Source organism: Penaeus vannamei, chromosome 4 (genome assembly GCF_042767895.1).
Source record: "Penaeus vannamei isolate JL-2024 chromosome 4, ASM4276789v1, whole genome shotgun sequence".
Lineage (NCBI taxonomy): Eukaryota > Metazoa > Arthropoda > Malacostraca > Decapoda > Penaeidae > Penaeus > Penaeus vannamei.
In genome coordinates, this window is record NC_091552.1 from 36,661,737 (window position 1) to 36,674,052 (window position 12,316).

General features: G+C 36.5%; 1 protein-coding gene across 1 annotated transcript; it reads left to right on the forward strand.

Moving 5' to 3' along the window:
- On the forward strand, positions 1-5,286 carry LOC138861494 (cyclin-dependent kinase inhibitor 1C-like; the record flags this gene model as incomplete). Its single annotated transcript, XM_070120982.1, is given in 1 exon segment — positions 1-5,286. A coding segment is annotated over 1 exon segment (375 nt). The 3' UTR covers positions 5,051-5,286.
- Between the last annotated feature and the right edge of the window lie 7,030 nt (positions 5,287-12,316).

Sequence of the window (12,316 nt, forward strand, 5' to 3'; positions counted from 1 at the left end):
AAATCTAAGAGTCAAGTTGAAAATGAAAATAAATTAAATACTCCCTATATTGACTAGTTTACGTGAGATAAACATCATCAGAATTGTTCATATGCGGATCATTGTAGTCCTCTTAAATATTTAGTGAACCAACCCGCACACAAGTTGTATATGTTTGGGAAAATCAGCAGACCTACATGTGGTAACTTTTTTGGTTTTGTGTGCATTCATGTGTGGATATTCATGTGTTGGTATGTGTGTGAGTACTTGTGTGTGTATATGTGTATGTACGTTTAAGTTTGTATAATAGTTTGGAAAGAGAAAAGGATTATTTGCCTTTTTTCTTTACCTTTATTTGAGTTTATTTTTATTATTATTTTTCTTATTACTTACATATTTCAAGGTCCATGACATCCTTTTGCTAGATCATTTTTTGATGGGAAAATACTTGTTTATTTTCTGTCACATAACAAGTTGGATAAGTAGATATTAATCAGTTTATAAATGATAAGAATATTCGCTAAGAGATATACTTTGACCTGACAACTTTAATCAGCTTTCTAATGTTGTTGAGGCAAAGGGTTTCCTTAATATATATTTAGTCAGTGTACCTGAAGACCACTGTTGTCTAAAACAGAATGGCATGCAACTGCGTGTTCCCAAAATTTCTCTAAAGATTGATGTGTACCATAATGTTACACCCAAGATTTATTAGTAAGAAAATCTTGGTAAGTTTGATATTATGCCTTTGCATACTTTTGCATGTCATACTTGACATATCATTTTTCAAATAACTTGCAAATTGAATTGTTTTGTCTGGAAGGTTAAGAACTGAAAACCACAAAGCAGAATTGAATATTGCTCTGTAGTTATGACCAAGTTTTTAATGTAATTACATTTTATTGCATAATTACAGTCCATGTTAAAGAGAAATGGATTATAAATTCAGGAATGAGGGATGATGAACATCAGAATATGAATGGGTGAAAAACAGAAAGAAATTGGTTGCTCACCAGTATTTGAATATTATTGTAGAATACTGTGCATGTGATACGAGGGCAAATAGCACAATTCTTATGTATACTAATATAACAAGATTTCTTTCTGTTGTAGAAACTTCAGTTTAGGCTATGAACAGTGGATAGCATAAGGGGTTTTCAGTTAAGGTAATTTTCACCATTAATAAAAAAGAGTACAAAGAGTGTGGCTTCCGGTGAGTTCTGGAGACCAATGTACAGTATAGTCTGAGTCATCTGTCATCATGGTTATGTTGATAAAGTGAACATGTGACGGATAAGTTGAGCAGGATGGACATTTAGAAGTTGTTAGTGTATTGTATATTCTTTTTATGAATATGAATACAAAATGAGCTTTTAAGTTAGTGTTTATTTAAAAAAAGTAATAGACATTAATGCTAACATTTTTTTCTCTTTGGTTAATAATTAAGCTCAGGATTTCAGCATTTTATTATATTAATATTTACATGATTATATCTGATACATACAATGTATGTAACATTTAAAGTTATTTAATCCTACAGTGTTATTAATGAATTTCTCAAAATGTATTTTATTTGACAAGAAGCAGGTAAGTTTAAAACTCGAGGAGATAGGTTTTGATACCTTTGATTTTACTTCAAACTCAAAATTTTCTTAAAATTATTAGATTTCAAGTTTCTGGAAATGTAAACAAATGAGTATGATAAGGTAGCTTTTAACTGTGTGGTTAAATTGTCTACATATATGAATTGTACCAACAGATCTGATATATTTCATATATATAGATATTTCCTCAAGACAGGAAAAAAGTGGTCAGGAGACAAGACAGTTTCTGTATGTATTTTGATAAAGCAGTGACACTTGGATGTCATGCATAAAATATAATATTTTGAACATTGGGAGAGTAAGTTGCACAACCAAAACACACGTGGTCGCCATTTGCTGATAAACCTTGTTGTTGGTGCCTCTCATGAATTTCTGATCATGATTGTTTGGTCTTTTCATCTTAGTAGGAGAAGCATTGATTCCATGCCTTTGACTATAATATGTGTTCAACTTTTGTAAGATATGGTCTTGTAATAAACAAAATAAAAAAGATGGTGGCAAAAAAAGTTTCTCATAAGACAGGCTTCAGTGCTTTTGTGCACTAATGAACCATGTATATATAGGTGACAAAAGTTGTTGAATATGAAATGTTTTATTTTATCACAGATGCTCCTTTAGCATGTTAAAAAAATATATATTATTCAGATTATGGAAACTACAACTAAGAAAATAGAGACAATGCACCAGTAACAGGGCTGCTCAGCTGGTTTATATAATGAAGTATTGGTATGTTAGTGTATATCATGTATATTTGGTGAAGTATACATCAAAGTGTGTATGTTGTGATGGTTTGTAAATATATTGTGTGCAGAGAGTCTATCACTGAGCCTGGTTGTGTAAGTGTGAGGCTCGGCATGGGTCAGGACCAGCTGTTATTTGAGGCTGTTGACGCTTGAATTATTGTATATGTCCTTCAGTTTTTCACATTAAAGGGGAGGCTATGGCTCTTGGATCCAGGCACTGGGCATTTATAATAAAGACATATATGGGATGTAGAATAAGCAGCATTAGAGATTGCTTGAAGTATTTACTAGTCAAGCTTTTATTTTGTTTAAGGGAAGCTATATTAATTTCACATATGATTAATCTTTGTTATGTTATGTTTGATACAAATTATTTGTTAGTGTTGACATATTGTTAGAAAGCTTTGAGCTGTTTGATTGGCATTGTACTTTTCTCCCCCCCCTCCCTTTTTTTTTCTTCCAGATCAACACTTATTGGTTGATATTGTTAAGTTTGACCTTGGGTAAAATCCCCTAATACTGTTGGACAACAGTCTGACTGAAATGAATTTCCAAATTCCTTGAGATGGAATTGAATTAGAAAAATAAATAACATAGACTGTGAACCAAAGAGAGACAATGGCTGTAGCCCTCATTTGCTGTGTAGATGCCCACGCCGTGCCTCGCCACCTCCTGCCCCTATTCTCCACCCTCTTTCAATTGTACAGTATTTTGTTGCGCGCGAAGACTTTCTTTGCAGACTCTTTATAAGAAGTGTGGGAAAGATGTCTGAATCTATCACACGAGTTCATAAGATTTTACCAATAATAATACTAGGAGATCCTGTCCGTGAAATAGTGATTGGTACACGCCAAGCTTTAGATGTACCCAGTTATGTGTGTGCAATGTTGATATGTAGCAGCACCAGCTATTATGTCTAACTCATGGAATTATCATAAAATTATTTTCCTGGTCATTGGAAGGTAATCCTAATGGAAATTTTGTGTTGGTTTACAATGGCTGGTCCAGCAGCATATATGGTAGTGTAAGATGATGTAGAGTAGACTAGATTCTATAATGATCGTTTCGTTCAGACATCTTTTGACATATTTGCAAATTTTATTGTTATGTCATTTTCAATAAAGATTTTCTTGTATTTTCATATTGTTTTTGTAACATTCTTGCAGTACTTCCCCTATATGTTATTCAATATGGGTTTTAGGATGGTTCTTGACAGTTAACTGACATTCTTATTAAAAGAAAGAAAAGTAGATTACTCTACAATGATTAGCTTTTGCATAGTAATGTGATGTGTAAGTTCTTCTGAGAATACAAACTTCTGGACAAAATCATTACTGAAAATGGAGATGATATATTTTTATATTTTTTTTATTACTTCTGTGGAGCAGAGGAAAGTATTTTGCTTATAATTTGACACAGGTGCAGAAATATTAGTCTATGTCTTCCCAATGAAGATAACATCTGGACTAAATACACACTCGCCCATGCGCTCTCACTCTCTCTGTCTCTGTCTCTCTCTTTCTCTGTCTCTCTCTCTCTCTCTCAAAGGAGAGAGAAAAGCAAAGAGGCAGTCTGCTTCAGTGGAAGTCACCTGTGTCTGGTAAATATCGATGAGTCTCTCAGACGTTGAAATAGACCCATACAATAAAACACATGGATCAATATAGCTAAACACTGGGAGAAATAATGTATATGTAAGATGCAAGAACGAACAAATTTTTGTCCATATTACAACGGCTGGTGCAAATGGTGAAGTACTGGAAAAAGCAAAGGTTTTCCAGAAAGGAAAATGTCATTATTGTTGATATTCCAAAGGAAATTGAAACAAAATGGCAACATGCAAACAACGTGTCATTCATGCAAGGCTCATGAAAATTAACGGAGTGATGACCCAGAGAGTCACCCTCACATATGAGGGTGGAGGTAATCCCCAAATCTTTTAAAATGGTTGAGGGCATGGCATTCTTTAGGTGTGCCATCTACAAATCCTTGACCCCATTTTGTTATAATTGCTCAAAATGGGGACATGGAGCACGTGTTCCATGGACCTCTGAATTTTCTCATGAAAGTTCAGAGTACGCAAAAAAAATCCAAAGGTGGAAATGTTCCTCGGAATTGCGTGAACTGCCGACAAGAGCATAATGCTAATTCTCCACTGTCCGCATATTATCCAGAGGATAGGGAGATAAACAGTCAAAAACGCAGGCAGCCCTCTCCCCAGAAGACGTCCATCCCAGCCCCGCCTTGATGATGTGGGGGGATTCCCACACCTGCAGAGGTCAACAGTGGTGTCTCCCGCAATGCAAGGCATGGCACCCAAGGTCTATATAAGTACTTATATAGACCTTGATGACACCGACCATAATACCAGCACCAACAGGAGCAGCAGCCCCCTCGACTCAAGCACCAGTACCAGCTGCAGCACCACCTGCAACACCATTCCGAGAACCATCTGCATCAGCACCAGTTCCAGCATTAGCTCCAGCATCAGCACCAGCTCAAGCACCAGCCGCAGTTCAGCCCTCACTGCAGCAGGACAAACAAGAGACCAACGGAGAATTAAAGGATATGCTACAAAAGCTGCTTTGGCAGCTGAAGCAAATGATGTTTATGATACAACAATCTCAATTCCAGGAGAGGTTTTTCACGCTCCTCCTCGATCAACAACAGCACCAACTTCAAATGGGCCTTGGGAATGGTCAAGCAATCAATGTCTCCAAATAATCCCTTGACATGTATCGCACTTATGGATTATATTAACTTTATTATAGACTCTGGTCCTGTCTTTGACATGATTAGTGATAGGAAAGTTTTTTTTTACCATCTTGATATACCGTTAACGCAGTTCGGATGTCACAGCCCTTCAGGCATGTATATAACACTAATGTTTGACTGATGAATAGAAGCACAGCCAGTTTGGATAGATGCTTTTGTATCTTATCCTGGCTTTTTGCAGGGCATGTACACTTTTCTGTAAATAAATGTAATCAAATCAAATCAAATCAATATCTCTCGCTCCCCCCCCCCCCTCCATTTCTCGTGGTATCTGGGGTGGTGTTTATCTTATTGCTACAGCTAAACTTTTCATTCTGCGATTTTTAGTATATATTCATGAATGCACAATCCCTACATGATATTGTTACTACTGAAAAAAGTTAAATAACTCACTATAAATGTTCCCATATCTACAATCTTATGCTGATGTAGAGTGGTAGCATTGGTTTTCCGTCAGGCACCAGTTTTCCGTCCATTTTGGCACAAGAAAAACTGTTAGGGACTTGGCATACAATTTGACAGGGTTATGATTTTTATACAATAAAGTTGAACCATTGTACCTGTAGTACCTACAATGTCATACGCTTATATATAAAAGTTTAAGAGTACAGTGAATTAAAAAAAAACGTGTGATAAAGTAATTTCTTAAGGAAATCTTAAAATATATCATATATATATATATATATATATATATATTATATATATACATATATATATATATATACACATACATACATACATACATACATACATATATATATATATATATATATATATATATATATATATATACATATATATATATATATATATATATATATATATATATATACATACATACACATAAATATATATATATATATATATATATATATATATATATAAATGTATATATATAATATATATATATATATATATATATATATATATGTGTGTGTGTGTGTGTGTGTGTGTGTGTGTGTGTGTGTGTGTGTGTGTGTGTGTGTGTGTGTGTGTGTGTGTGCACATATACTTTCCTTTTACTACAACGTTTACAAAATTACATCCAATATTAAGAAGTCTCGAGAATATTTGGGGGCTTCAGCCCCCCTCTATCTCGGCCCTTGCATGTTATACCTTTTTTAAATAAATTAAATAATGTAGTAGATATGTAATATCACAATTTGTAGCGTTTTCCACATTTTCCACATGAGCAAAATTGGATTTGTATAAACAGATAAACGATATAAATGGACATCAAAGTTGCACGATTCTTTACCGGTATCTTTATCGGAAGACACCCAAGTCGCAAAAAGCTGAAGGCCAGGATGCTCCCTTTCCTTTAATAGCACAGCTGCCTAGGAGTTTGCTGGTGTCCAACATGAATCGATTTAATAGAGTGATGCTTTAAATCGTTCCCTCTTTCGAGCTGTGAACTTGAATAAAGCAGAATCTCCAAAAATACAATGTACACACTACTGTACGACCCACTAAGTCCGCTATTTAGGCCCTCCAATATGGCCGCCGTGAAATTATTGTAGCTTCGAGCTCCTGACAATATAAACTCAATCCAGTCTTTTTTTTTTTTTTTTTTTAGATCAGTGGATGGGAGGCGTTTAGGACCCGAGCATTTTCAACTGATTTCGATAGTTTTCCGTCACTTGATTTGTGATTTAAAGATGTTTATAGGTAACAACTTGGATTTATGGCTATGTCCTTATGTAATATCAGTAAAACAGTGATTAAGCATTTAATACAATTCAAAAATAAAATCAGATTAAACTCGAGTACGATTCCCAGGAATTGCGATGGAGTCGAACCTTTGACAATAACCTAGAAACTGGAAAGGCTAGATCAGTAGCAACGCGAGGTGTCATGGCTTCTGTTTATTTTGATGGTCACTTTGACATCGCGATGCTTTATGAATATGGTCGATCATTTTTATCTTTTCAATTTTCAAAAAAAAAAAAAAAAAAAGGAAAATAATGATTTTAATGGTCATATATACACTGAATATATATTGCATTGTCCTGCAATCATAATGTAGCATGCAAGCTCAAAACCACGTGAATGCTCCCTTATTGAGCGAGCTAGCACGTGCTGTGTAATTATAGCAGTCCATGTGGCAAGTTTGCCATGTCATCACCATGGCCAAGGATATAAAAGCTGACCCGGCCTTGACCCAAGGTCTCACACCCTCGGCGAGCCTGCCCTCAGCACGGTGGGTCTAGCTCACCCTCACGTATTGCTCACACTGCTGCCTGCTGACCGGGCGATCACTGCTGCACGAGGCCGCGCCCCTAGGACTCGACGACTTCAGCACTATCAGACCATATCATCGTATCGTGTCTATTTTCATTCATGTGTTCTTGAATGAATGTGAATGCCATAAACGGTGTATCACTAGTGTCCATCAGTATTCAACCAATATAGGAGGTTAACACCTTTTACAGTGGTGGCAGCATGAGTTTCAACCTTTTGGCTTGAAACACAAACTAATCTCCTATGACAGGCCTAACACGAACTAATCTCCTATGACAGGCCTAAACACGAACTAATCTCCTATGACAGGCCTAAATACGAACTAATCTCCTATGACAGGCCTAAACACGAACTAATCTCCTATGGCAGGCCTAAACACGAACTAATCTCTGCTTGCAAAAACCATCGCGGTATGAAGAACTCTATGAAACCATGTTAGTACACACTATGAGCCAATCCATAAACAGTGTATCACTACTACCCACCAGTATTCAACCAATATAGGAGGTTAACACCTCTTACAGTGGTGGCATCGTGTGAATTTCAACCTTTTGGTTTGAAACACGAACTAATTTGCGAAGACTAAAGACTGCTCGCAAAATTATCGCGATATGAACTCTACAAAACCATGTAAGTACGCACTATGGGCCAATCTTTTCTCTTTCGTTTCTTCTTCTCCCATATATGTGTTAAAGGATGTACAATTGCTCTTGCTGGTCAAAAGTGCTAACGATGTGATTTTAAAATCTTTACGGTAGCCGGTATGGCAACACTCACTTTCTGTCAATCATCTTGACCTGAGGTCTTGTTTGGCACACAGTTGTAGGCTATGACCTCTGGGCACAAGCATAATATTGTTCATTAATTCATTAATTTCCCCTCGTTTAGAGATTTATATTGTTTCAACAACAATGAATTCAATCTGTTCGCGATTTTTCTCAAATTGAGAATGTTCTTGTGATTCGTAATTACTTACGAATTCTATGTACTCCTTTCCCTTCTACGAATTTCGTTGATTGTTGAGTTTCACTCGTTTTTGGACTCTTTTGGTTTACTTTATTCTCTTACTGATTTCGTTATTCACATTCGCGAACGATATACATCATTAATTCTCTTTAGTAAACAGTTACCCTCCCCCCCCTGCTAACCTCACTTTCACTTTAATTGGCTGTGGCAGGAAAGGAACTGTCCCTTTGTCATTGCTAATTTGATGACAATTCTCTCGGCGCGAGAACTATTGACCGCAAAATGTGTAAATTCAGTATATGAATATGGGGTTAGGATCTTCCCCTTTCGTCGTGCCAAAATGCATGGGGTTTCGTAATGTCTAACACATCAGCGTTTGAGAGTAGGTATAGTGAAAATGAAGTAACTCATTCATTCGGCATATGCGGGTCAGTGTGAGCCCATATTAACGTCTGATTAGGGTTTAAGCTAGAATAATGATTCGCCTAGTAATCACAACCTTCTCACCTTACTTTACCGCTTGCATGTCCGGGAGATCTCGACAATCGTGTGATTCGCGAGCTAAATAGCCAAGTGCACCCACTCTCAGTTTGTAGAGTTGAGACATGACAGAAATTCGTCTCGTATAGTTCACTTCGTTTCGTTCCAGTAATTAGGGTATAAAGTTAACGTCGTGGATATTGTTCTGGCACCGGATTTTATAAGTTTGGCTATTCGTCCAGCATACATGCACACTAATTGCGCACACGCACACACTCGCGTATTAGCCTTGCATACAAACTTTGGCGCTGTTTTTGTGTTGTTCACAGTTCATGGCTAGGGATAGATCATCGAATATGGATTCCTTCAAAGTTGGAACTGAATTTGCCAGTTTTGCTGATGTGAAGGACAGCTTGACCAAATTTCAAGAGAGCACTTTCGCACAGTTTTATGTCATAGATTCAAGGACTGTTGCTGTAGCTTTGAAGCATTCATCGGATAAAAAAGTAAAGCCAGAGTTGAAGTACTCCTACTTAGTGTTTGCCTGCATCGGGAAATACGGCAATTGTGAGGGGGTACGGCGGCGAAACCCCCAGGTTAGGAGGGATTTTTGTTTCATACGACGATCCTACTGGTGGTTCATGCGTTTAAGATGCGGTTCACTTCGTTCGCTCGCGTAACACCGTGCCGTGGCCGAATCTTCTCTCGGGTTCCTACATTTTTCACTTTCTTTATCATCTGAAATGCTATCCTTGGTTCGGATTTTCAATTACCCACATTCTTTTGCTTTTTAAAATGCATGGTATGAACGAAATCGTTTATAGGCACGATAAAATCACAGAATAGGGATGGAAATCACAGAAATGTCAAACTGTAGCAAACTTAGCATGAATGTCCACTCGGTCCTAAGAATAATGAAAAATTTTGGTGAAGTGCGCCCCTGCCAGAAAAAGCTCTTCAGTTGCAGGCTTCCGGCAAAAAAACGCCGGAAAAATATCCCAGCAGAGTCTCGATCCGGCTATGAATTTTGCATGAAATGACAAAGAATTATTGACAGTGCGCAAACGCGAGTGAATGCCCGACGAATAGCCAAAATGTTATAAAATCCGGTGCCGGAACAATATCCACGGCGTAAAGTTAAACCCCAACATAGATGAAGCCTAACATGTGTATGGGAGAAATAGTTACCTCAGTCTGTCAGATTTTGTAGCATATCCATAGTTACGATTAAATACAATCGGGGAAAGCGTAAAAACATTTTTGAACTGGGATGCTTGCATTGCGGAAGCTTGCAAAAGAATTTTCATGTCACTGTTCGTAATTGCGTACATTAAGTCGCATATCGTTTATTGTTGAGTTCAGTGTGGTAGTTGAAGTAATTGTTCTATTAACATATTATTTATTGCTACATTTGTTAAAATTAACGTTAATATTGTTTGCGATTCATTCTTCGTGTCAGCTATTCATGCTATTCACACTCATATTTACAAACACACTCACTCATCCAGGCAGTACAAGACACTGAAAATATATACAAATCTTCATTTATAGATTTGTTTTGTCGCAATTGCAGATTATCTCTTTTAACTGCGATGTTGGCACCGTGATGAATCAGAACATAATACGCAGTCAATAGGCATTTTTTTCCGTTGACAAGAAACCCTCTCTACACTAGAAAGTGTCGTTTTTTCAATTGCAACACTTCTGTGGGCTGATCACGACAGCAACTCTGCCGATGCTTCTACGCCATTGCCAAAGGTGTGACTCCACCCCGATTCCTAGGAATCGTACTCGAGTTGACGAATCTGATTTTGTTTTTGAATTGTATCAATTGACAAATCACTGTTTTACTGATGTAACATTAGGAAATAACAATAGATACAAGTTGTTGGTTATTCATAGTCTTCATTCGTCCATCGGCACTGGTTTCGAAGGTCACACTTCTTTAAATATTTTTTAAATAACACTATTTGTTAACTGATTAACTACAATTAAAAGGATATATAAGTTTACGTCTGCATATTCAATTATACATACATAATATGTAAAATGATTATGTAGAAGCTATTATAAATTTTCGTATTATTTTAACCATTCGAACACATTCTGTAAATAAAACAATTTACTGCATTTGCATAATTTACTTGACTAAGTTCTACATACCATGCCGCATCATTATTGTTAAGGCTTTTATTCATATAGTGGTGATGTGGATTATTATGACGGTAAATAGTAATATAATAATGATAATGATAATAAAGGATAATAATACCAATGACAATAATGATAATAGTAATGGCCATGACGGCAACAGTGATGATCATAAAAATAGTACGCTCATGTGTTTATTCATTCATTCCTGCTTTATTTCATTATAAGATATCGATAGGAAGCTCTTGATACCTGAAGGGTTTGAAGATGTTAATGCTCTAGAAAAAGAGTGTTTACACTCACTATAGTTAAAATGATAACAAAAGTGGTTATAACAACAACAATGATACTGATTAGTTGTACTAGTAGTATTACTATTCTCTTATTAAAATCATTATCATTACTGTTATTATCATTAACATCATATGCCATTAATATCATCTATATGGAAAACAAAAACAAAACGGTAGTATTAACAGGGTTTATTCATCTATCAGCTTTTTGATGAATCTCAAAAGCACGTGTAGTATATCTATTTTTTATATGATTCGATTTTTTTTTTAAAGAATAATCATGAACAGTTTCTTGCGAGTTTAAATATCAATATGTCACGAAAAAAAATCAAACGATTAGAGGCATCTTTTCCAGCGGTTACGGGAAACGCGACACCTGTTGCGCGACAGGAATCGAGGCGACGGTTAACTTTAATCGAGTTGCCAGATGCATTCCTCCTACTTTGGATATTTCATGCATATTCGTACTTATATTGGATATCTATAACACCGCACTACCCACCATAAGATATCAAAAGCCATCTTGGATATCATATTCCAAAATACTGTGTACCTGTCGGAAAAATAACCAGTATAGTAAACTAGCAAGCCGTCAACCGCGATCATTCCCATTACGTCACAGAAATGGGCGGATCACGAGACAGTTTTTGGTGTCGCGTTGCGTCTCGCGACACCCTAATTGCCACCGGAAAAGATGCCAGTTATCCCCCATTTATCAATGTTGCCTTTGATGTCCATTGTATTTTATTGACTCTTAATCCTGAAAATAAACGTTATACCTCTCTGTATAATCCTATATCATTATCACATGCGTTTCATTATAGAGTAGCTTAAATACTCCGTAAATGCCCAGGATGTATATGGCATTTTACCTATTTGGGGATTGGCCTTGCATGAGTGTTGAGTTGAGTGTGTCGTGCCAAAAAAGAAAAAAAAAACCAGCAAGGTGGTTAAAACGAAACATAAAAAGACTACAGTGTGGTGTCGAAGGCCGGCGTTCGGCTTAGTGACGTGTATGGCAGAAAATCTCGAGAGACAGCCCGAGTAAGACATGGACCATAGTGGCCATGGCATCTATAGTGTT